The sequence below is a fragment of the Convolutriloba macropyga genome, unplaced genomic scaffold (assembly GCF_964194025.1).
Source record: "Convolutriloba macropyga unplaced genomic scaffold, txConMacr16.3 SCAFFOLD_691, whole genome shotgun sequence".
NCBI lineage: Eukaryota > Metazoa > Xenacoelomorpha > Acoela > Convolutidae > Convolutriloba > Convolutriloba macropyga.
Window position 1 is genome coordinate 59,502 of NW_027451377.1, and position 27,999 is coordinate 87,500.

General features: G+C 34.8%; 1 protein-coding gene across 1 annotated transcript; it reads right to left on the reverse strand.

Annotated features, from left to right (window-relative positions):
* Positions 1-1,780: 1,780 nt before the first annotated feature.
* Positions 1,781-26,080, reverse strand: LOC142356627 (uncharacterized; the record flags this gene model as incomplete). The annotated part of the gene is made up of 7 exons (XM_075408481.1): positions 1,781-2,044; positions 4,072-4,251; positions 6,978-7,162; positions 10,954-11,078; positions 14,289-14,439; positions 18,307-18,659; positions 22,368-26,080. Coding segments are annotated over 7 exons (4,971 nt in total), but the record flags the coding sequence as incomplete, so codon positions are not given.
* Positions 26,081-27,999: the final 1,919 nt, after the last annotated feature.

The following is a 27,999-nucleotide window of genomic DNA, read 5'->3' on the forward strand; positions in this document are numbered from 1 at the left end:
AATTATTTCTCCGCATGTCAAAATTAAAAATCTTTTCTACGATTGTCAAATATAAACACAAAAAACTTCTTTTCTAATAAAAAGTTTGATTAGAAAAGAGGTTTGCTTATTCATGAATAACCAAACTAAAACAATCTATATCACTGAGATAGAATATTTTCGGAACTAAGTTGCCCTAATTCGAACAGAACAAACAACATTATGCATTTTAAGTACTATGATAAAATTAGTTAACATGAATTCAACGCAATGTTTGCTTCATAGTGATAAAGTTAACGAGTTTCTGGTGTACAATGACAAAACTTTCTGAGAAGAGATGAGCAAAAAAAAGAAGTTGCTTTGCAAAAGAGTCATCAAAGTTTGGAATGATTAGTTTCTGAGAATTGATGGCAACGGCGTCTTGCAATTAGAAAAAGTGGAAACAAAAAACAACCCAAAGAACGTGCGAGAGTCAAAAATGACATTACCGGCACAAGATACCACTTCTGCCGTAATTGTCAAAGTAGAAATTAAAATAAAGTAAATCCTAATTTGAATTTTTGGCCTGGAACGCTCATATGATAAGTGCTGATTAGACAGGTTTGCAGGATATTAAAATAAAACAAATTTTTAGTTTATTTAGTTTTAAGGTTATAGATTTTTTTAGATCGATTGGTTTTCTATATTTTGTAACACCGAAAATAATATTTCATAACACTTCGATCACATATTTGTATAAAGCCATTCAAAGCAGAAGTTTTGAAAGTCTATGATTAACGTTACAAGTCATTTAATTGCAACCGAAGATAATATCGGATCTAGAGATGACTACTTTGGGTGATTAGTTTTGAATACAATTATTTATGACTACTATGCAATATTAGTGATGACTACTTTCGAAATTATTTTCATCTGTATATTTTCATCTTTAATTAGCTTGATCAAATTTCCGACCATTTTTTGAACTATTGACTAGATGTTACAACTTCTGTTGCTGATCCACAACTGTTGGTTCCAGGGCTTCCTTTTGTTGAGTAATATTTTGTGTTAGGTAGTTATATCTGTTACTAACCAATGATTAAATTGTACTAAATTTCTGGTGTATCGAAATGTATGCTGTGAAAAGTTCATTAATTTTACCACGAAGTTATTACTTCATCGAGAAATTATCCAACTACGAAGCAAGGCCAAGCCGTTGAGTAATTTTGAAAAGGCGATGGAACAACGCTGTTGTAATAGAAACGGACACTGATGAAAAACATATGTTATAAGTCAATGTCCATTTCTATTACAACATAGCAGCATAACTGAAGTTCATTAGACAATCTTTTCGCCACTAATTTTTGCACTCTTCGAGCAGCAACAGTGGCGACAAAAAATCGTCGTAATCCTCAGCAGATTCAGATTAAATGGGTGCCAACAAGTTATCTGAACAGTAAGTTGTTGAAACCGCAACGATAATTGAATAATAAATAATTTCACGCCGTTTTTATCGCCATCGAGAAGTTATCAATCTCTGGGCCAAGCCGAAGTTGTTGAAAACCTTCGAGGGGACGGTAAAAAAACAGCGCTGTAATATTTTTAATCCTCTCGTGGCTATTACAACATTTACATGCCTTACGCTACACAGCACTTTATTAGACGATCTTTTTAGCCACCACTCATTTCTCGTCACTCTTCAAACGGCAACTTTGGCGAGAAAAGTGTGACGGAAAAAAATATTCTAATACCAAAGCAGAAATTTGACACTTTCAGATTTTTCACTTTTTTCAGAGGTATTCATCGGGCGCTAAAAGTTATTTCATTGGTTAATTATGCAATAACTGGTGGTATCGCAACAAGAGTTGATTGAAAATAGATGGAAAGCGACATGAAACGTACTCGGAATGAGAAGAGAAGTAATAGGGAAGAGACAAGCAGCCGTTTTCTCCAGATTCTGTCTTGTGATATTCACCAGGAAGAATGCATTGAGAGAGTAGTTAAGCAGACATCCCGCGTGGCAGAACACACCCCCACTTATCAGTCCCGTCGATGCTGCCCGAATATGCACATTGCCATTAAAATACTAAAAGAGCAGGAAAATTGTTAATTGGATTTTCGTGATCTCTTAATGATCTCAGTCCGCTAATTAGTTTCAACCGTCAGCAACCGAATTGACCAAATGTTTGAGCACGAACTTAATCATAGGACTTATTCAAATCAAATTTCTATTACCTAAACTGAAATTGGTCTTTTCTCGCTCTATCAAAATAAGATGGACATCGGGAAAAATTGACTGATTTCAAGTGTTGATTGGCAGGAAATCATCTCCAATAACTCAAGGATTTAACAATATCATAGGTTTGTTGGGAGATTTAGCCAGCCACGCATCGGCCTATCTATACTCAAATAAAATACTGTGTTGTTTGATGTCGCTCAGATGATAAACCAGTAATTAGGGCCAATCTAATCGATCAAATATAGTCAAACACTCCAGCATAAATGGCAAGAAATGCTCGGATGGCAAAAATTGGTATGAATATGAAACACGCCATGCATTTCTGACACCAAAATAAAGACAGTTGGCAACATTTTCAATTTATTGCATAACTTTTTAAATGGAAACCTTCTTTAAACATACTGAAGGCCAAGAACGTATTTCACGTGTTTTGACTTTCAGACAGCGAGTTAAATTTTTCGGTTTGATGTAAACAAAATTGCGGAGCTTTCTTCCAAAAATATATTTTTTAAAATCTATTTAAAAAATCTTCCATGCCCTATGATTCTAACCTTAACAGATTGAACAAATCAAAACACATGAATTTCTCAAAAAATGGGAAAATTGTCCTTGTTTGGAATTAATTTTTCTTGAAAAAAATACACTGAAAGACTGATAATTTGAAAAACCTCTTACGCAGTCAAACACCTGGTCAAATCTAGCATTAAGTATATTAATTCCTTGCTTGCTTGAAGATAAAAAATAACTTAAAATAAGTGATAACCAAGCGCTGAAAGGACAACAAAACTCCAGGTACTGCAAACCTGCGGTCATTTAGTTTTTTATGGAAAATTCTCAGGAAGAGCTGTTTTAGTTAATAAAAGTTTTGAAATCATTCTTTCGTTATCCTTTTAAGCATCGATTAAAGCATAACTTGATTCAACATAAAACGAAATTGTTTGTCTGACCAGATGTATGATTACCAAGCATTCCCGAGTCAAAGATTAATTGAAATGAAACAACTGTTCAAAGATATTAAACGATAAATCATTGGATAATTATCACTGTATTCCGCTGGATCGAATTGTGCTCAAAGCTCATGAATTACTAAAATGCTTGGTTCTTTTCGGCAGTTTTGAATTTATATATTATAGAACATGATTGTCATGGGGTAGAAGCGCGAAACTGAATCCCTGGAATCTTTGCCATCTCTTATCTCTATCTATCAGGTCTTCTTGAACACCTCCGATGCAAAGATGCTTAAAATCACGAAAAACATTTTATCATTTTTATGATCCTATATCTATAATGCGATGGAGGGCAATGTTTTCATTTATGCAACAGAACTGAAAATGTGCTGATATCAAGCACCGGATATTTTCCGTTTGTGCCCCAGTACGTTGTGCAACCCCCAGTTAGAGAGCACGTGCCATTACATAGTGAATAACTATGTAAAAATTTGGCACCTACGTCAGTGGGGTGCAAAAACGCACACCCACTTAGCTTGGGGGGCTGAAACTGAAAAGTCAAAAGAACCAAATGCAATAAACAATAATCGAAACAAGTTGCGGAAATGTGCAGATAATGCCCGCAAAAATGAGAAAGATGCGCTGAAAACGCCCATAATTTTTCAAAAAAAAAATAAGACCGTTCAGCGCATTTCAGCGAGTTCAGCGCACTTTTGCAAATTGATACGCTAAAAATGCGCTGGTTTGTTGACACAAGACACACTGAAGGTCATTTTTTCATTGTCGCGCAGACTTTTTCATCGATGTCTGGTCTGAGATCATTGCCAACCAGAGTCAGATTTGAATGTTAATCTTTCAAAATCTTGTAATAATCTTGCCAGAGTAACATATCTGATCTTGATTAGGGACTTTGACTGGGATACCAACTTTGTCAGATGTTCCTATGTAGCAACAGAGGAATGTAACTGCAGATGCAACTACAGTCAAGGTCATGTGGTTTTCTTCGTCCTCCAGGTAGGGATCTAGTAACAGGAGAGTGTGGAATATGACGAGAAGGAGCAACAGACAGATGAAGCAGCCAGGCCACAGAATGTCAGAGACGTGTTCCTACAAATATAATTTAAAAAGAGTTAAATATAGCAGTGACATATCAAACAATGGTACAACAGAATCAGCGAAGTAGTTTTTGCAGGAGATGTAACCAGCGACCAAAACTCAAACTGTGGAACCCGAGTTGGGAAAAACAACAGAAAGTGATTTTAAAAAATTGCAGAAAGCATTTTCGTTCTTGTAGCTTGTTTGGTCGCTTTCGTTGGATCTAAACAACCAAATTTTTTTTCCAATTTCATCGGTTTTTAACGTAAGATTGAGATACTTGTATTTTTAATGGAAAGTAATATAGAGTGTAATTGTTTCATCGCCGTCTTTATCCATAAAGAATAACGTCCATATTTGATACTTATGAGCTTAATTCTGAAGGTATTAGGCCACCAAGTAACTTTTTCTTAATAATTTTGGGGTTTTTCTTGGGATTTTGTGGACAACGGTGACAATATCTTAATACATTTTTGCACTTGACAGCTATGTCGACAATTGACAAGAATGTTGGAAAATACATAAATTTGTCATTCATTTGAACGGATAGTTTAATCAACTTGCAAGACTTCTGGCGTGTAAAAGTGACAGCACTTTAAGTGTACACTGGCAAATTCGAATTTAGCCTTGTCTTAAGATTGATTAGACCTGATAAATTAGGGAGCATCAGCCACCAGATATTTAATGTTTTAGCTTTATTATTCACGTCAATATTAAACATCCGACTAACGTCGGACGGATTGCTCTCAAACGACTAGAGGCAAACGATTTAGAAGAGGGCATAGACTGGCGAAACTTTTATGGTGCAAAACAATTCGACTGGTGAGTGGTTTGGACCCCGGATCTCTCAGATAAGCATTGAGGACACTAAACTGTACGGTACACCTGCTATGACCTATATGCGCTCAAAATCTGTTGTATTTTTGCAACAGACCTGGCGCAATTCAAATCACTCAAAGAACTGGAAAGTCAGGTGTGAAAAAGTCACTCAAGCAAAAAACTCTAAATAATGGCCGTTCTACAACGAAACGGTCAAGCAAAAATTTTGCATAAAAAAGACACACGTTTACCAAAATTGCTTCAAACGTACTTCGAGAGCAATTAAAAATAGCTTATCATAAATTTGTTTCAAAATTAGAACTACTTAGTTACTGATTAATTTTACAATTATTATTTTTAAAATTGGTATCATAAAATTGATTTTGATATATATTTAACATTTGTTTCATTATTAGCCATCAGTCAAATTATTCATCCTGCAGCATCCCGAAGTTGAGTTTGACTTTCCATTAGAGAATTAGGCCTCTACTACAAACAAACTCTTAGTGGCCGGTATGCAAAAAATTGAATGAACAGAAATAAAAAATTTGATAGGTATTAATTTTTTTAATATTCGCCTACAAGATTTTTTAGAAACTTGTGTAGTGAATAGAACCTTTCTTGCTAAAGAAATTTATCTGTTATCTCTCAATGTTGTTATTCAAAATGTCAAGAATTCAATATCTTGAGAACTGTTTCACACGCTCTCACGTATTCAATTTTCCTAGACATTTCCTTTTTAAGTCTTTCGCATGTTTTCACATTGTTGGTCACCACTTCAATTTATTAGTCAATAGATTGCTTAAATTTTTATTAATTTTTTCTGTTAGTTACTAAATTTACACAAATTAGTAACATTTATTTAATCAAAATCACAAAGTGATTTTGCTCACAAACCTTTATTTCACAAAATCAATTCATTCAACTTTTTTCTTTCTTCTTAAAGGAACCCTTCTGGCCCATCGAAAATTACAGACATATTAACACCGAATTTTTTCAGTTTTCACAATTTTGTCAGTTGGTTATCAGTTTAATTAGCAAAAGTTCGTGGCGATTCCTCATATCGAGTGTAATTTTTTTTAAAACGATTAATTCACTGATTTCATACAAGTTCCCCACATATCGGAAATCAATGGCATATTAACTAAGAAAATGTCTAAATTGGGGTTTGAACTCAAATTATGACGTTTTTCTCTCTAATCTTCATCTTGAATTTAGCCACAATCCTCTTTTTTTAGGAAAAATTATTTGAAAGACATCTTTGTCGCCCGTTTTGTCCTTTTGTCGACCATAATCAAAGATAATGCTATCGTGAAACAAATAATTTCGTAATCGAACAAATAACTGTTGTTTGCTACATTGTGTTTTATTTAAAGTTGTCACAAAAAATTTTCTTATGTTGAAAAATAACCAATAATGGAAACTGAAGACGGCAAAGTTGAAAGTCATCGTCTTGACATTTTGAAAACGAAGTATGGTAAGCGTTAAAAGCGGGGATTGATCCTGAAACAATTGTATTGTCAAGATCGTGAAAATTGTTAAAATTTATTTATTTAACATTTTACGGGGGTAAACGTGCTGGTGCTGGCATTAAAAGTTTGCAATTACATAGCAAATCGCAATTAAAACTTTTTATCGAATTATCTAGATTAAATAAAAGAAATAGCATGGAAAAGCGGATCTCAAATAGTTTTAAGGAAAAGTTTGTCCTAATCAAGGTATATTTAGTAAGATAATACTAAACAAAAATTTCTATTTCAACTTGATATTGATTGTTATTTTTTGTTTTAAAGTCGGATTCTGGCAATACGCTGACTAACATTGCTATGTTGGATTGTTTTTTGTGATGCACTAATCCATAGTCAATCGTTATAGATAATGGACCTCTTAGCTTGGTGAGAAAACAGTTCGCAACTAACCGACATTTCCTCGTCTGTCTTGAGCATGACTCCCTCGGACACAACTGAAAATGAGCTTTGATGGGAAGTGACGCAATGAGCTTGTGACTCTGCCTGTCGTACACTCTCAACCCCATTGGTCGAGTAGGACTTGTGCATTGCACTGTAGTATCCACACCAGTTCGTAACTGTCGTTTTAACAGTTCCTGAAGTATCATAAATGAGTATCAAAGTTGCGGCCCACGACTCGAGGTCACTCTGATCCGGTTCTTTTGTGTCGCGGGCAGTGTACCCGATGCAGCTATGGTCAGATCTTCGGCGGTTTATTATTTTTAGTTAAATAAACCTTTTTCAATATAACGTTGCTGAACATCAAAAATTCGCCAAACATTGAAAAAAATAAGTCTTTTGTCTTTTGGGGTACAAGCTTCTGCAACTTCTGTACTCGTCTTTTAGATTCTATTGGTGCGCCATTATATAGTTCTCAATCCTGGGCGTTCATGTATATTTTTTCTATGATATAAGGTTAGGGCTTCAAATGTGCAAATTTTCTAAGTGATTAAGAAACGACATTAACTAACCCTTCTTATAGCAAATACTCGAGACAACGCTTCTTAGAAACGATTCTCAGGAACCTGAATGATTCCATCCAAGGAAAGCAAAAAAATTCCTATATGTTCTCTTGCTATGCTGTACACAAACAATTAAGGATCTTACGTAAGAATTTTTTGAGGTTCCATACATTTAATTAAGCAAACAAAAAATTTTGCAGTCTCGCTAGCCAACCATACTCTCCATGCAACTTTTTGATATGGTTTCGAAGAAGCATTTATGGTGGTCAACCCGGGTATTAAATGACGATCTCATAAAAACTTTGGGTTTTTTGTTGTTTTGACTGAGGGAAACCGATGATGCCGACAACGTCGTATAACCAAAAACCGCAGATTTTTCACTAGGTGCGCCCAGTAGAGAAATGCAAAATTTGATTGCAATAAAATTTAATCATTGAAATCCTTGTCAAGATCTTGTTGTTTTCCGAAAATTAAGAATGTGCTTCAAAAAGCGAGATCTTATCCAGATCAGATAACTCTTCCCTGGTAATCAAAATTGCTCGGCAAGCAAACTAAGATAACTCACGGTATAAGAGCTGAAAAATTTGACATTAGTATTATATTGCAATGCATGTTTAGAAACTTGTATATGTGTTTTGTGTGTTGATGTGTTTGGAAAATAATCTCAAATGAATTATTATTCAATAAAATTCTGCTAACTTTTTTCTTTCAGCAAATTGTGCTCGAGATAATTGTGTACAGTGAAAATTCTGAAAATTATACAATTTAAAATGTCAAAAGGGCCGTTATGCGCCCATAGCAGTACAACTTACAATTATGACAGTACGACAAGCAATAGACCAAAAATTTTTTCTTGTCTCTGAAGCACGAAAAGCGAGTTGAGTAATTGAGCAGAGAATTTTTAGAGCAATTGAGAGTTGTTAAGCTGAGAACTCAGACTAATTTATGTTTACAAACGTTTCCCTAAAAAAATTGTTCCGACTGCACTTGCGTTCAGAGGGAATACTTGCTGAACTATTTATTTTGTTCAGTCGATTTTATTCGAATTTGAAATTACAAAGCTCTTTTGAAATTTCATCTTTTTTATTAGTTTTTGAGGTTTATAATTTTCTTAAAAGTTATTTCGTCACATTTTTGACCATTTTTGAAACTTTTTACAAATTTTTGCTCAGTTAGGTAACCATTCTCAACATTTACGGGATATAGTGTAGCTGTAACGATATCGGGGTATAAATCTCAGGTCCCCTATCAATTGATAGCTGATCATATTTATCGAATTTAAGCAACTTAAACTGGCAGTTTGTTTTTCGCTCATTCAGTTGTTTGGCAAAGTTTGTTCGTTTACAGCTGGGCATTTATTTTTGACAACTGACATTTCCAACTGGTTTTCTAAAAAAGCGTAATTGAAATAACTTATTGTGTTCATTTAACAAAAAATGATTTATAAAATTTGCTTTGAAACTAATATCAAATTTAGGAAAATATTTGCCCTGCATTATAGTTTTATCGATTAGTAAGTGAATCTCACTTCAAAGATGATATAGCTGCTTCATATTTGAAGATTGTCCCGTGCCTGTCTTTAGTGGCCTTATCTTTTCGAATTTACTGTGAGATTGAATTTGGTTTTTCATGAATTTGGAGTTTTTGAAATCCAAATTTTTTTTACATGAGTGTTTATACGAAATGACAACTAATTTGATAGAACAATCGTTTAATAAAATCCAAACATTAATACTTCAATTTTAATGTTTGTTAAAGATTTATAAGTGAGGGAATTGGTCGACTTTTTTTGCATCTGGAAAAATGGCATAAATCATAGGGACTCTGTTGCATATAAGAATTTACCATCTGAGGTTTAGTTGAAAACAGGTTAGTTTTTTATTTTCGAATCTCAATATTTGTTGTTTGGTAAAATTATTTGTGCACTTGATAAAATTCTGTCCATTTGTTTGTTCGAGTTTTCATTTTAGTGAGATAAAAAAATTCTCCTCACATTATTGCATAGACGCCCGTGCTTTTTTAGGAATCTATCACAGCTTCAATAACAAAATATGAACAACTTCTTTGTAGGCTGCCCTAGTTTTTACTTAATGTCAAATTTGCAATTATTTATAAAAAAAATTTGCAAATTTCGTAAAATAATGCATTAATTTTGCAAATATTTGTAAATAGGTCTGAATAATTGTGTCTCTTATAGTTGGCAATTGGCCTTGTAGAGTGATTTGACCACACAAATCGTTTACAAGATGTACTTTGAACATTTTTCAATTAAATTAAGCACTCACTGGGAAATGGTTAGGAAAATAACCCACATTGATAAATAAAGCAGAGCTCGACCGGAACGAACTCGGCTCATCATTTGCAAATTTTTGCAAGCTTAACATTAATTTGCAAAATTTTGCAAATTTGATCTTTCGAAGATATAATATACAAATTTTTACAAATTTGGCATTATTGAGCAAAAGTTTGCAAATGTTTGCAAATTTGGCATTAGTTTAGAGCTAGGGTGTCTTTCTCTGCTTTTAGTTGGCAGACAATTGAAACAAGGTTGTGGATCAGTGGAATCGTAACACTGTGTGTCATTGCACATTAGTGAGCTTCCTTGTCTTAGTATCGTTTCTTAACTTCAATGAACCAATTACTTGTTGTGTGGCTACTAATCCTTATATACGAATTTGCATAGGAAAAACTATTGAGATCATTTTATGGTGGTCATTCCGGATAGCCAAAATTAGATGAAAATGTAGGCAGTAGAATATGAGATCCATCAAAGACGGGAGGGAATGGAAATTAAGAAAAAGTTTTATTTCAAAAAATTTTAAATAAAAATTGTCAGCATTAAACAACATCTTTTAGATAATGTCAGGAACCATTCCTGGTTTATCTCGGTAAAATGATTTAATGAGTCTTGTATATTCCCAATTTTTTTCTCAGATGTAATATGGTTATAAACTTTTCTAGAAGAGGGCGTCAACTGTTTGCCCATGTCGAGAAATCACTGAGAAATAAAGGAAAGAGTTGGGGGTGAAATTCAGCTAGGAAAGTAGATATCACATCAAGGTACCTCCTTCAACTTAAAGTGCAGTAAAAACGTAAAAACAATCATCTTGTTTTTTTTTCGAGAACGTCTCTGAAATTTTGTGATAGTTTTGGTGAAATTGATGCGCACTTAGCAGTAACTCTCTATAAGAGAATGCAGCAAACAATTATTTCTCACACTTGTTAATGTAAAAATGATTTTTTAGCTGGACTCTTTTTGGAAATGTAAATTTGATTTAAAAAGTATTATTCGTTGCAACTGGTGAAATAAATTTACACACGGCAATAATTATCTCACTGATATTGTAATAAAATTTTAACTACGGTTTGTGGTAACGGACTTCATTATTAATTTCAAAAAGTAGAAAAAAGTAGAAAGACCTAGCCTTGTTCATTTGTGTAAGGATGAGCGTCGTCGAAGTTGAGAGTGTAATTCATCACAATGTCAGATTTCTCTTCACCGTTGATGAGACGAATTGAAGCTGCTACCACATCCGCAACTCGTGAAGACCTGCAATTAAAAATTGCGGATAGTTTACCATAACTACCAGCCCGACAACAATAACCCAGGTTATGGTCTCAGGTCGAAAGCAACCTCAGATCAGACAATCACAGAATGAAGAAACTGCTGATCAGACAATTGGAGACTCGAGAAACTTCTGATCAAATTTTATCCGGAAAATTTTTCCAAATGTTTTTGCTAGGTTGCATAGAAATGTTGAGAATAGCCAGAAAACCGGTATTTGTAGTCTGGAAATTCCTCGTAGTGAAATAGAGGTCTTTTTGTTATTAGACATAAACATTCAGATAAGCTCCGATACTACAGTCATCGTTCTATTAGCTGAATGTTACATCATAACTTCACTGATTTCAATTTCTAGGCTGAGCAGTATAGCCAAACAAAACAAAAAACGTCGACTAACTAAACTTTCTGAGCCCCATTGTAACTAGTAACAGTTTTTTAATTGAAAACGGGTAACGAATTGTGACTGACAATTTTTCAAGTAGTACACTTTTTTATTTAAAATGAATATTACAAATCCAAAAGAACAACTTAACAAGCCAGTGAATGGTTTATGCTCGTGAGTTTTTCGCTCAGATCTTTGATTGTTCGAAAAATACACAAAAAAAAACGTTATTGTAATTTTTTATGCTGCAACGTAAACTTGCAATAACTTCCTTTTTACTCTCGTAATGAACACTTAGCAATAACTAAAAAAGAAAATCTTTGTCAAAAGATAATTTTTGTACTTGATTTCTCCTTTGAGAATACTCTTATTGGAGCAGAGCTTTTGTCGTAAAAAGTGGTGCCATATAAAAGCATCCTAGTAAACAGAAGCTTATCGAGTTGGCAAGTTGGCAAAACAAGAAGAACGTAAGTTTGTAAATTGAAATTGCTTTGTAAGATCTTGATTTTTGTAAGCGCTGCGTCTATCATAGGCCTGAACCATCGCAAAATTGTCCAAGAACCACATGGAACCAGTGTTTTACAAAGATCTTATTAATTGCTCTAGTATTGCTATTAGTTTCTATATTTTAGCAATTAAATTTGTTATGTGGTCTTCTCTGCGATTGTTCGCTTGACTGACTTTTCGTCCAACGTATGTGGCTTTTCTTCCTCGAAAATTGGATAAACATGTAGTGCTTGGAAAGCATTAAGTTATCTTAGAATCCTAAGCCTTACTACACCCTAAAAAAGCAATTCACCGGAACTATCAGTCAAACCTATCCCCCGTATTTCGCTCACATCCCCCCAATGCTAGCATCCCTAAACAATCCCCGGCTGGATAATATTGAAGTCACTCGCTTGCTGGTCGTTTGATAGCAATTTTCGCGACGTTAGCCGGTTATATTTAATCTATCTCAAGTTTTTTTCATCGTGAAACATGAGATTTTGATGGTGGATTTAAACTATACTTACGGTGACCTGGGAAAAGCGGGTTTTCATGGTGACAGGAGTGCTTTCGAGTGCTCTTGTTATTAAACGGTAGAAAATTAATCAATTAACCCTAGTTGGTAGGAGTGAACAAATACGACAGAAAAACAATATAATAATTATTCGTTATGCTCAACTTGTAACGCAGCAAAGCTTCAAATTGTTTGGTTTTGTCAGTATAACGGGTTTTAGAAGTAAAAATTGATATTATATTGGAGCAAAGCTCCGGTATGCTTGGTTTAAACAAGTGGGAAACAGTTGGCTTACATTCAACAAAAAGTTACAACAAAAACAGGAAGTCCCTTAGTTAGTTCACGTTTACGTAGCTTTGGATTAAAACCGCACATATTCCTACGTATAAAACAAAACGTACTGATAAAGTCCACTTTAAAAACCGCACTTATGAGGATTTGGTACGTTTGAAAAACTTACACAGGGATGATACGGGCGGCAAAATCATTAAGTATTTGTAATTTTGATTTATCTACAACCGAAAATGACACTTTTCCTTCATGACACTGGTCCTATATTGTCAAACCTGTGAAACTCGTGACTTTAAAATATTCGTACTCCAAAAATAGTTTACTTTAAAACAATTTTTGGAGTAAAAAAGTTTTGAAATCACGAGTTTCACAGGTTTGACAATATAGGACATTTTAATTTAAACTCCAAGAAATATATATATATATATATATATATATATATATATATATATATATATATATATATATGGCAACATTCAAGAGCTTTGAGACTCAATCATGTTCTGCTGTTCTGACCGAACACTCAATCTCACTATAAATCTGACGACTTAACTGTGAAATCTTGCAATTTTTTGCAAGATTTTAGTTCATGTGCCGTGGGATAATTTAAACTCAATTCAAATAGAACATCAAAGCGTCGTTAAAATAGGTTAAATTAGGTTTTAAAAACGTCCCCTTATTGATAGGGTTGTGTTGAGATAAGGGATAAGGTGAAACTGACTTTCTCTCTTTTCACTTGGTACTATGTTATAAGAACAATTGCTCAAGACTTTCATCATACCTCTCATTTGTGTCTATTGACTTTCAACAATTTTTAAGAATCTTCAAAGCTGACTTGAGTTTACGTAATAAACATGATATCTATTTTCACAAAAATCACGCATAAAAATACACAAAAATTCCGTAGTTGAAATTTGTTTTTAAAAAGAAAATTGTCTTCACCTATTTTATATGTTTGAAAATACAGGATTTTAAACATGTTTTGTGATGCCTACTTTTTCTTGAAAAAATTGATGACGCCAGAGTTTACCTCACAAACGCAAAATATTTTGCCAGGATATTAATCGCTTTGAACCACCTTGCTAAGTTCAAGTAAAACTTCTGTTCTGAACTTCCATCACGGTTGAACGTGATAAGTTTATGTAAAGCGCAAAACAAGACAGATTTAAACAGGGTAAGTGAACTGAAGCTTGATTGCCACTGAAAATGAAGGAGACAGGAACGATATATCTGTGATGAGATATACCCGAATTTGAAGGGAATCAAGGTAGCACAATTTTACTTAATTGTCCTTAAGTTTGATCACAATCCATGATATGATACTGTATGATTGTGGATTATTTTGAACGAGCATAAACTTATGAAACTCTTACAAAATAGCCGAACAGTATTGACGACTGCGTGCTATCTCAACTATGCACATTTTTTTCTTAGTCTATAAATTTCTGAGTGCATAACTGTCCTAGCTATTCTATTGTTTAACAAATATTCAACATCCAGGGTCAACCTGTAACCTGTATACCTTGTTTCTTCCAATGTCTTCTTGTTTTCTGATTTTTTATAAGAGAGAAGTTTGCGGTAGACTGGGACTTTGGAACTGTCTGCAATTATCATGACGACAGATCCCCCATCCCTCTGCAAATCTGCCAGTTGATCGAATTCGATCACGACACCTAAAAACCACATATCGTAAGTCTTTTAATTTCTTCATGATTTGATTCTTCAACTTCCTTTCAAAAATGGGACTCATTTCAATTTCCATATAAGCTTACATGTTTTTGGAAATAGAACTCCAGTCTATTAGAAATAGAACCCTAGTATCTAGTATTATAATCGGGAAATCTGGGCATTATGAAGAATATTCAAATTAAATCATTGTTTAAATACCACATAACTGGGATACGCACTTGTGTCTTGATAAATATCCGAAAAATCGAGCATCCGTACTCGATTTTGTCGGACTTTTTCACAACCCATTTTTTCACGAGTTGTAAGTAGGCGAGGAAAAGATTGAAAATAAGATAGTTTAAAATTTTGCTTAAAATTGCCCCTTTCCCCACGAATCCAGTATCCAATAACCGAAATGAACGAAAACCTAATTGGTGATTGATTTCAAAAATGTCCCCCTCGATATTAATTGTGGATTAAGAAGACAATTAGTGGTTTAGAAATTGCTCATAGCGCTCTTCCATTGAACAATTGACTCTTTAAATTTGGTCTAAACTAATCACTTATAAAATTCAGACAATAATGTTTTATGCTAGTTACATGCTAAAAACGCTTTTGTTTCCAAAAAACGCGAAATTTATTGAAATTTGGCTATTCGGACATTGGCCAAGTAATGATGCCAATGGAACTTTGCATAGAATAAATAAGGTTAAATAAGGTAACAAAAACACAAACTCTTTTGTTACATAAGTTATAGTAACCTTTTTTAGAAACACAAAAATAAGAAAAAAAAATAAATAATAATGGATACTAAAAGATACAAAAACAGATAATACAAATTTATATAAATAACCATGAATGAACAAGTCTCAACATTTTATGCTGTAAAACACGCAAAAATGAACCATCTCAAAAGACTTTCTTATTTTGATTATTAAAATGTGGACTTCACAAAAAATGATTATATTTTTAGTATCAAACAAAAAAAACATAGCAATACAAGTCCTGACGTACAATTCAAAAATTTTTCATTGACCGAAAAAAAACCAGACATAGAACGGAATATTAGTGAATTGGGAAAACCATTTCTAAAAAAATCAGATAATAATAACTGAAAATCAGTGTCAAAATGCCGCATAAGCACAAAAATCTACTAAAGAGAAGTGAAAATTTGGTTCAAACAAAAACTAGGCCTGGAATGAAATATGAATGGATTGGAAAAACCATTTAAAAAAATCCGATCAAAAAAGTTGAAAAAACAGTGAAAATAAAAGTGAAATTGCCGCAAGTGAACAAAAAAACTAGCGAGAAAACAAAACTTTGTTCAAACATCGTTTTCTCACTCTATTTTAACGTTAGAGCAAAAAAATTCACACCTCAAAATCACTCGCTTTTTCACTCGACTTCCTGTTTCGGCGTGAAAAAGTCACTATTCCAATTTGACTTCAAATATCATAAAAAAGTGTGAACAAATTTTAAAAAAGGCAGTGCCCCAATACAATTCCAAAACCAATACAATTCCAATACAAATCAGGATGAGGTGGTTGTGAGGTTGTGAGAAGATGCTTGAACCTCCTCTAAAAAACTTACGCAATCCATTGGCGCTAATTATGTTTTTTATCTCTGCTACTCTGCCAGTAAACCACTGTAGCGGGGTATCTCTCAGAATTAATTTATATATTATCAGTGAATTTGTTGAAATGTAAAATGATACTTGTGAAAACTTTTAAACATTTTCCTGGTGCTGAATTGTTCAGTATGTCTAATTTTCCAAGAAAGAACTGTCGGAGTGTTCGGTTTCAAACGAAAGTATTTTTTGGTATGTTTTGTCTCCTACACTTGGTATGTTTCAACGTAAGAACCTTTCATACGTAAGAAACTGTCACCGTGCTTTATTTCCTAAATTCTGTATACTGCAGTTTCTCAGATTTAGTGGGTTCCATTTCACACGTAAAACAATATCCGGTAGGTTTTGTTTCTAAGATTTTTATGTTCGATTTCAAACATATTAACATTTTGGTATGTTCGGTTTCTTAGATTCGATTCGTTATGTTTTTTATCTTCCTTAGCTCATGTACAAAACTTATGAACAATTAAAAATTTTTTGTTTACATGTTAAGTCCAAAGTTTAACAGATATGTTTCAACAAACATTGGTGGGGATTCAGTTCATTAAATCACACTCCCTGAGTCTCGATGCGATCATAAGAAATTAAAAACATAATTGTTTTTCCCGTTTTTTGAAAACGACCACACCGACCATTTTATACAATCAAAACCAAACGTACCGAATCATACAAACAAAACACACCACATCCAAGAAATCAATTATAAGGACGATTATCCTACTTGTGAAACCAATCATAACGAATCTAACGTACAAAACAAACCGACGATGACTCACGTTTAATGCCACCCCTAAATTGAACGTTTTCCCCCCGCTTTTGAAGCCTCAACTGCTAATTTAAAGTCAATTTAGCCGCCAACTTAAAGGTATCTTTACATGAAACAAAAAATGTATCAAAAAAGGGTTATAGATATATATTTTTCTATTGGAAACTGTAACACATCTACGAGGAAAAGAAAGTCCAATTAATACCTTAACAAGTACTGTGCAGTATCCTAAAAAAGTAAACAATGTAGAATTTTGTAGAAAGTAAACAATGTAGGATTAGAACTTCAGAAGATTGTGTTATAATCCAAAGTTTACCATCAGTTTATGGCACCATTTTGGGATTGGTTCTGTTGTAAAATAACCACTTAAAAGTTCCTCATTTACTGGGTACCGTGAGTAAAACTGTAAAATTCACGGTGATTGCCAATTCGTTTATTTCGATGTAAAAAAACTGAAATTGGAGTTAAAAATATTGCCATTTAACTGCAACCAGTTAAATGGCAGCCAATCTCCATGATGGAGAGGCTAACAAAAACAAAGCATGATAAAGAATCATTTGACTATGCAGGGCGTCTTGACATGGTTAAAAATTGTGTTGCTCTAATTTTGATTCCAAATTATGTTGATAATGATAATGTTGCGGATAAACAAGACGCAGATGGAATTCTTAAAAACAAGAACCCAATACCCCTGAAGAACAAAAAAAAGCAACAAATAGGCTCCATTGTTTAACATGGAAGTTATTATGAGAGGTTTTATGGTAAATTCTACAAGTTGAAGAGATGATGAGAAAAGAAATAGTAAAACAACGCCTGGAACTACCTCAAGCAGCGTTATTAGCCAACTAAATAACGTCTAGGCCGAGACTTGAATTTTGACTGCAACTTGTAAAAAGTGACATGATCTTTGCTCTGAATCAGTACTGATATATTTCTTGCGATTAGACGTTCCCAGTACTAAGATTGACTTGCGGTTAGGTCCGGGCACTGTTTAATTCCGTACGCGGTTTTCTCACTGAAAAGAAACATTGGCTCAAATTTAGCCACAAACTTGGCAAACTAATTAGTCTGCTCATTATCAAAGTTTCAAAGAAAAATAATTTTTGGCCCCTCCCCGTAAGTCAAATGAACAAATCTGGTTATTTTCACGGTCATCAGTTATTTGCAAAAAAGGAACGCTACGTTTTGAATCAATTTGAATCAATTTGATAATTTTTAATTGCGCGGGGTCTGATAAGAGAAGCATTAAAACCTGATTGTTGTTTTTAAAAAGGATTACACAATAAAATTTCTCATAACAGAGATGTAAAGAGTTTTTCGACAAAAAAATGAAAATATGATACATCAAGGATGCCGTTCAGTCTTTTTCCTCTTGAGTCAGACATTTTTTATTTAAGACATTTGTCTAATTGGTCAAAACACGGGACATTTTTCTCCTAAAGTTTATTTTACTAAACAATTTTCTCCGAAATTCCTTACTTTGTTTCATTCCTCGAGTGACTCCTACCAAGTCAATGTTTTCCAAAGCTATGCTTGTTTTATTTTCCATTTCTGCATGATTCAGCGGGAAAAGCCACATTTTGATCACGAGACCCTGCGAGTGGTGCTCATGAATATTTCCACGGGGGTACAGTTGCTCAGTTATGTAACGTAGAGAGGTAATTATATCTTCTAAAATGTTTATTGATTCTTCTTCACCAACTGAGGGTTTCTGGAACAGAAACTTGGTTTTGGTCAGCATGGCGTATCCGATGTTTTTGATGTTGTCGACCATTTCTTGTCTGGCTCGTTTTTCTTCCCAAGGCAGTTTGAGTAAACCATTCTTGTTGACGCTGAAAAACATTCAAAAAATTTAACTCATCAACATCAAAACAAAAGAGACATAGAATAACTTGCAAAAGTTAAGTCAAGAATTCAAAAGAATTAAGATAAGATTACCTGGATTTCAAACGTTTAACCTGACAAGAGAGATATCAGGTAAACAAAAATATACTTTTATCTATATAAATATTATTTTATACAGCCTTGTCACAACATTTTCGGTGCATACTTATGAAAACAAAGATTTGGTTCCTGAGAAAAGAAACCAAGTTGGCGTAATTGTTATTACTACTTAAAATTTCGATCATTTTTTCAACATTGGAAACTAAAATACTGATTAAAAATTTCCTAAAACTTCATCCCCAAATTTTCTGAGTTACAAAGCGATCAAGTTCGAGCTTCGCAGTCTGACAAGTTCAGCTGTTTTTTATATTGATGCTTTTGAACCCACATATCAAGGTTTACCCAAAAAAATTATGTACAGTTTCTGTGTCAACACTTATTTGTAGACAAACTTTTCTCAGTAAAACATCTTCAGAAATTAAAACACAGAATTTAAAACGCTCACATGATACATATTTGCTCTTCTAATTCAAAGTTATGCAAAAGAGCAAAATACTCAAACGAAACCAATGACAAGCAACAAATTAGAATAAAAACTTTCGATGTCACCATGAAAATCCAATGGTGTAGTATCCTAGTGTCATATATTACTAAACAAAAGTGTAGAATTTCGGTGAATGCAGGTTGACCATTGCCTGACTAATCGTGGCTGCAATTATGGTACCACTAAAAGTTTCCAACGCAAAAAAGTGATCATAGTCACCAATAAAGATCAATGATGTTCAAGAAAACAACAGTCTGAAATGTGGGGAACAGTAAAAAGGGCAATTGACAACAGGCCTGTGTGTGTCCTTATGCTGTTCCGCCGCGATTTGCGCAGAAACAAAAATTATCGATTCTTATTATTTACAAAACCATTTTTTTCTATGGTTCTTATCTAAAAATTTTTTGTTCGAACATTAAAATGAATAGAACAATTCCGAAGAGTTATTGCATTGATAAAAAATAGGCATGGGAAATTCACCTGAAAATCAAAATTAACGAAACATTGTAAAATTGCACATCAGGTTTAGCATTTTATTATGAAGGCGGCCATATTGATCATTACAGAAAAATGTAGATGATAGCAACTACTGTTCCGATTAATAATTGTTCTGATTTTGGGATTTTGATTTGATTTCCAGTGATTTTAAGGTACCGGAAGAAAGGATATCATTCAAATTTAGAGAGCTTGGTTTGATATCGAAATGCTAACCACACCCAATACTGGAAGCTTTCGTGATGTCAGGAGGCTTATATTAATACCAAATTGCCGACACGTTTTTTCAAAAGGAAGAGAAGTGCTTCGGTCCACTTCGGCAGTTGCAGACGCTAAAGCTCAAATTTTGTCGTTAGCGAAAACATTTATTTTATCACGCATCATGTATTTGAGCATCATGCATAATCATATAACGAACTGGTATCAGCTTCGGTTTTTTAACCATATACAACGCCCAGGTTGACCACCTTAGACGCAACTTTGAAAACTTACTAAGACTTATACGGTGCCGTAGAAAACTTACAAAACTTTGTACGGCACCGTTTAAGGCCGTAATAAGTTTTCTCCGGCACCATAGCTAATTGATGTAATTACAATTTGTAAATTCGAAATTCTTAAAATCGACTTTAATTCTATCGCTTATCTCGTACAAGTCACTTTTTCATCATTTTTTGGCACTGGGTATAACTTTTTAAATCTCTGAAAAATTACAAAACTTAGTACGGTGCCGTATAAGGCCGTATCAAGTTTTGTAATTTTTCTAAGGTAATGTTTTCGAACTTTAAATTGCTCTGCTGGTAGGCCTGATGGTCAAAAAATTTATCTCGAAACAGTTCGAAACAGCAAAACCCTGTTACGCCTCTTCTTAGCAAAAAAAGTTAGGTTTTCATACGGAAATTTGCGGGTTTCGCGATGAGCGATTTTTAACTATAGTTATTTTTGATTGGGTCAAGAAATTGTCCAAATTGAACCAAACTTGGTATGGAGTAACCCCTGTGTACGTAGTTTGTAGGAAAAAAAGAATTTTTGCTATAGCTTCTCTAGAAAAAAAGTTAGTTTTTTCTACGGAAATTTGCGAATTTCGCGAATAGCGAATTTTAAAAATAGGTCTTTTCCATCGGGTCAAGGAGTTGTTCAAATCAAAGCAAACACGGTATGGAGTATCACCAGTGAGGTTAGAGTGTAAAACAAAAAGAATTTTCGGTATAGCTTGTCCAGGAAAAAATTTTGTTTTTCATACTGAAATTTGCGAATGTCGCGATTAGCGAATTTTAAAATTTTTTTCGAAATAAAGATTTATTATGCTTTGTTTTGTTTGGAGATAGAGTTCAAGCCTGCTATTTTACCTAGTGCTCTTCTCAAAATCTCCTATAGTTGTTTGTTTGTATCTCCGCCGTAGCCGGTCCCCCGCTCGGATGAGAAAGGAGGAGGGAAACACACCCAGAACATACTGGAAGTCTCAAAAAGTCGGTTTTTCAACTTGACTGGAGCCTTTTCCGACAATTTTCCAGCTATTATTTGACCTAAAAGACCTTATTAATCTTGGTACGGCCGTAGTACGACACCTTATTAATCTTGGTACGGCCTTAGTACGGTACCTTAGAAATCTTAATACGGCCTTACTACGGCCCGTAGAAAACTTAACAAGATCTTAGTACGGTTTTGATCAAAGACTTATACGGTGCCGTACTACGGCCTTACCAAGTTTTCCAAGTTCGGACAACCTGGGCGCATACATTCGGTTGATTGAACCACATGTAACCTTGCATGCATTAGCGCATTAAAAACCCGGCTTGTAATGAAAATGTAGCAAATGAATTGTTTGCATGTGGCCTGATTCACTCACTATGAAGTTATCAGCAAGCATGTATTAAAAATGTTAAAAAACTATGATGGTATTTATATGCTGTAATTTTTGTCCGAACCTTTGCTCCTGAAAAACATGCTGGGCAAGGTTGATTATGACATGAAAAAATAAGTTCAAAAATTAAATGAAAAAATAATGAAAAAATGAAAAAATAAGTTCAAAAAGTAAATGAAAAAATAAATGAAAAAATAATGAAAAAATGAAAAGTAAGTTGAATAAATATATGAAAAATTTATGAGATAGATTTACACCTCATTTATAGAACCATTTTAAAAAGTAGAAATCTAGTTTTTCGCATTGTTGAGTGTCCACCTGAAATTGGAGCAGTTCAATAAAAAACATATATATACTCCTTATTGATATACTCCTTATTGAGACGTGCTGAGTTAACATAATAAAAATATCTGTAGGCTCAAACTACTCAAATTGTTTAAATTAATTTGATTCTTTTGGTTAAGTAGGTAATAAAATAGGATTCTCTTCGTCTAATGAAAGCGAAATTTTAAAGTTAGATTATAAGTGTTTGTAGAAAAAGTTCTGACTCAGAAAATCTCATTTAAGCGCCAAAAGTAGTGAACGTTTTTTGGTCAAAGTGATTGACAATGTTTACATTCCAAAGATTATATTTTTGAATGAGTTTGGGGTTTCATCCTACTCCTATGATACTGCAGGGAACACTCACAGAAGCCCAAAAGCTTTTCATTAATGAATCAAATTAATTTCATGAGGACAATAGATCAAACAACTTACTTTGGAATTGAGCTCATAAGCTGTAAAATTGTGCGTCCCATCAGCATTTCGTCAAATGTCAGTACTTTTTGTTTAGCGAAACCCTCCGCAACATCCTTCATCAAGACAAACAAAGTGCTAAAATCAGTCTCGTTTTCCTCAACTGCACTCCATAAAGTTTCGATTGTGTTGTACAATAAATTTTCAAACTTTGTCATATAAACAACGTTGCTCGGAGCCGAGGTCGAACCTTGCGACGTCTCAACGTGATGTTGGTGACGCAAATTGTTGACATTGGGTGCAAATTTAGTAGTCGGCTCAACTGTCACCAGGTTTAGGGTCTGGTGAATTATGGGTGCAGGCGTTGCTGGCTCAACTTCACTGGAAATTCCGGTACCAACAAAGGAAGCAGTGCTGTTCACGTTTTTAACCATACATGCGCATTTATATCGACCAATATCCAAATCCGAGGTCAAAGAAATACATTTTTTGTATTTAGAGTTTATAGGATTGTAGTTGAACTCTGTAAGGGTGGCTTCAAGATCAATGTCAAAACCTCCGATTGTTTTATAGCAGAAAAGTTTGATTTCTCTCTCCGAAAATCCGTATGCGCAGCTTTCGCAGCAAACTGTCGCTTGTTGTTCACTCTCAGAGGCTGAACTTATCAAAACCGAGCTAACAATTTGCGGTATCTTCGATTCCTTAGTCAGAGCTTTCTCAACGTAAATATTTTTTCCAGAATACTGACAGACAAAATTATCCTCAAAATCAGAAAGTTCGAACTCGATTTTTGTAACGCCATTTGAAATGTTTGTTGCAACTGACTGAATAAGATCGAATTTTTTGTTCTCTGGTCCACAAGATATATTAGCTTGAATATCTTGACCATATATGGTAATTTCTCCCAGAATCTTTGCGACGTTCGAGCACTGAAGTCGAAAGATGAACGGAGTTTCTAGAATAAACGCGGATTGCTGGGCCATGATTTTAATCAATTTGCTTTTTGACTCCTCAAATTCTACAGGAACATCACTGATTCCTGAATAACATTTGAACATGTAAAACCCGGTTTGACCTTCATTTTTTAAGTTTTGAATTGTCAAGTTTGAACAGATTTCGGTATTGTTACATTGTGGTTCTTCGGTTGGTTTCATGTCTATTTTGTAACCGTTTTTCCCATGCTCAATTGTGATTGGCTCGCTTAGACCAGACAACCTCGACAACGAGTAAAACATCCAATCACAGTAGTCTATTGGGTTGCCTATCACACATGCCCGAATTATGACATCTTGACCAAAACACGGTTGTTTCAGAATGTCGTTTTGTGGCGTACACCAAACGTTGATTTGTTCAATTCTGGGCTCAACTTTGATAGGAATCGGGTTCTTAGACAATGAAAAGTTGAATCTTTTTGCTTTCTCGGTAGGAATAAGAATTTGATAACAGGCGAAGGTCGGGGGTTTCCTCTGGTTTATGTCAACTGGAACCGAGACCACAACTTCCTTCGGTTCCGACGTTTCAATGTGGAACTCCTGGAACGTTCCATCTTCAAAAGTGCAATTGACGTCAACAGGGGAGCTTCCGTGCATTTGCATCAAAATTTTCTCCTTTGCAACTCCTTGATTTGAGACGTCAATTTTCCGGTGCAGGCATGACCCGGATTCTTTTTGCATATTCCAGATTGAACCCCGATTGTACTGACAGAGGACATAGTTGTCCTCGTTACTGGGTTCAAAGTCCATTTGGATAATCTTGTCGTTTTTGTAAAGGTATTGAGCGGGCGCAGGTGATTCCCCTCTGATTGCAACAAAATGCAAGGAATTCAGGAATTGCGATGTTAAGGGGTTCCAGGAGTAGAAAGCACGGCAACTCATTGACCTCCAAACTTTCGCAAAATACACGGACGAATTTGAACTTAAAAGATTTCGCTCCTCGGGATCAACCATGTCTTCAACTTTTTGATCAACAATTTCCCCGCCTTCTTGTTTGCAAAGATCACCAGAATTGAAACCCAAATTGGTTCTGCAGAGTCGATAAAACGGTCCTTTGTTTTCGTCCATCGGTAAATTGCTGGTTTTCGACGAGAGCTCTGAGGTGAAATAAAATGCATCCGGATTTGTAGAACCACACTGACCTTGTCGCGTGGCTAAAGTCCCGAAACGTTTTTCCAGTTTGACCTCAAAGAATCCGTTATTCTGAGCTGCCGAGCAAACATCAACAGCTCTATTGACGTAGGCCACGTTTACTGAACAGTTTCTACTGCCAAAAATATAGCAATACTTCGAGTCAGTAACTTTCAACGAAATATAGAAAGAGCTTTCAGACCATTCTTGGACGCTGAAAATTTCAAACGCGACCATAAGCGACCGATTACGTGGATCATAACTTAAAACATCCTTTGTTTCCAATGTTTTTTCCAAGCCAATGTTCGATTCGCAATTGAACAAAGGTTTTCTTCCAACAGAGGCTTCATCGTCGTTGTGGAATTTCATTATCAGCGGCAATGGGTCCATTCTGCTAAAATAGTGCGAAATGAGATGATTTTGAACGCTACAATTGACGGTTCGACTCTGGCCTACTCCGGTTTCTTCACACGGGTTGTCACACCAAATTTTGGTAGGATGAACCAATTCGAACTGGAAGTAGTTATCATGATCAAATCTATCGACTGCAGCTTTCATTGTGTAGATACCCGTATCCGAGCTTTTCAAGGGTTTGAAATTGAGGTCGATTTCAATGTGAATTATTGCGTACGGGTCTGTACATTCATTCATACACATCATTTTTAGGTTTTCTGAGAAAGTGGCCGTTTGATCAGGACCAGAGAACTCTTTGAAAAGAACTTCGTAAGAAAGCATTGGATAAATAAATATTCCAAGCTTCACGGATACGTTTTGGCCGAAATACGTTTCATTAATCAAAAACGTCGCATTTTGCATATCCCAGAACTTTACAAAATCCGGACGCTGGAAGGAAAAGTTAGCATAGAAAGCGTCAATTGAGTAATTTCCGGATAGCGATTCGGAAACACCAAATGGCAGAACCGGCACTGAACAGAAAATAAAATGGGGGGTTGTTTCGGGGTCGATTATAACTTTGTAGATCCCTTTAACGTCCGCAGACACTTCGACTTCTTGCACAGTGGACTGAATGACTTTGTTTTCAAAACTGTTCGTGTAGCAACTAACATTGCGTTTCATTGGACCGACAATGTCAGCATCGATTATAAAGTTCAAGGCCGCTTTACCGTTCGAAAGTTCTTCACATCCGTTTCCGTCGAATCTCAAGGTTAAATTTCTGACCTGCCCGCTCTGCCATTGACACAAAACACCCGAGGTCTGCATCGATTCATTCTCAGAGCACTTGTAGTAAACAAATTGTTTACTCTCCTTGTCAATATAGCCACAGTAAGGCATTATAGATTGCTGAAGAAGGGAGAAATTATGTGCTGAAATGTCCTCGGAGCGATTTCTAATATCCAAATGGTCGAGGATTAACGTTTCCATGAATGAGTTGTACCCGTTTTGTTGGAAGTTGTAAACTAAGTCGTACGACAATACAGCCGAACCACAAGCTTCCGAGAGTTCATCTGTGTATACTATTGGCCGTGACTCATTTGGTAGAAGTCCGGAGTTTCTTGAAAAGTTGACAGCCAAAGGAGCGATCGAGACAAAAAAGTAGCCGAGATTTTCTGTTTCAAAGTAGAGGGCATCTTCTAAAGTAGCTTTTGTCACCTATAACGTATAACTCTTACTAATGATGGTTAAAAACTTTCACTGCTATGATTAAAACATAGAACACGCGCATTTAAAATCCTGTCAAAATATGATATATTGTTTCGAAAGCTTAGTTGGCTTAAAAATTTACCATCTCCTCCAACGTTCTCAAGCTATATCTTACAGACGCTATCTGACAACAACTATTTTTTGAATGTCATTAAAACGACTGTACACAGCGACAGAATAGATCCAAAACTTCCAGAAAATTTAATACACAATTAGAGCACTAAATGTTATCATTGGACAATTGAAGAGCCGCATGTACAAAAGTAAAAAAAATTTTCTAAATACAGCTAGACGACGTCAAAAAGACAACAACATAATTCAAAGGCTTGAAAAAATTTAGCTGATTCACTTGAACTAGATAAAACAGTATATCTGAATTCCTTTGCAGGTTTAACTTTGGCAGAAGTTTTTCAAAATATTAAGAGCTTTCGTCGTATTGCTCAGCTTCCAACCAAGATGAAATTTGCTGGAAAAAGTATTTCTGCATCGTTGAAAATTGCCAATGCTTCCAATCAACTTTTCGCATCTGTTTTCAAAGAAGACACGAGCCCTCTTTTAGTGCCACTCGCTTCAGCAGACCCCAGAATTTGTCTAGAAGATGTGTATTTCACTAACAGTGACGTAAAATCAATAATATTTAGTTGTCATTCGGGTTCTGAGTCCTACGATAAATTGCAGCCAATTTTATTGAAAACTTTTTCAACTGCCATTGTCCCAGTTGTTACTGAGATATTTAACAAAATTATAAATCAGCAAGAATTTCCGAAGAGCGTGAAGAAAGCAATAATTAAACCCCTGCAAAAAAAGAGTCGAGAATCGACATGGAAAACTACAGACCAGTGTCAATGTTGTGCGCGCTTTCCCTAATTTTCGAGAAGTTATTGTATAGAAAGTTTAGGGATCGTTTATTGAAAAATTTAGACAATCGCCAGCATGGTTTTAGGACCAAGCATTCAACAATCACTCAAATGCTCCAGTATTGTGGAAAAATTTTTCATTGTTTGAACGCTAAAGAGTCTGCTTGAAGCATTTATCTCGATATTGCAAAAGTGTTCGATACAATAAATCACAATGCAATTTTGTTGAAGCTTATGCATTTCGGATTTGAGAACCAATTTCTCAAGTTTTTTGCAGATTATTTATCAAATAGAACGCAGTGCGTGTTTGTTAAAGATGACTGTTCGTCAGAGTTAACTGTTACGAGTGAAGGTCCACGGGGCTAAGCGTTTGCGGTTTTTATGTTTGCTGTGTACATTAACGACCTTCCATCTCTAATGGAGAACAGCACATATCTATTTGCCGATGACACAAAAATTAGTGGAAGTCAAATGCATTTATTTTCGCTATAAAAAGATCTAAACAAAAGCTATCAAAAGGTCAAAAGAAAACAGAATGTAATTCAACAATGCAAAGTTTGAAGCTATATGTTTTGTTGTAAAAAAGTTAGATCAGTGTAGTGTCCACTTGTATGCAGATGATACAAAAATTACATGCAAATCTTCGGTGAATGATATTGATATAGTTATTACTAATAATTTGAAATGGGACAACCCTATCAATCAGCGCTATCAAAAGCACAAAAAAGCTTTTTTTCTTGAAGAGAAACGTTCCCTTTTCTACAAATACGAGAGTAAAAGTAAATTTATACAAAAGTAACATTTTATCAATTCTCCTTTTCGCGTCAAATGTATGGTTCTCGAATTGGCCAAACTGCAGAAAACTAGAGAAGATGCAAAGACGAGCGCTCAAGTGGGCTTTGAATAAGAAATTTTTTACAGATAGTGACTACAATCAGAGCCTCCGTTACAACAAATTATTGCCAATCAGTTCTCTTTTGGTTCGAAATGATCTTCTTATGCTGAACAAAA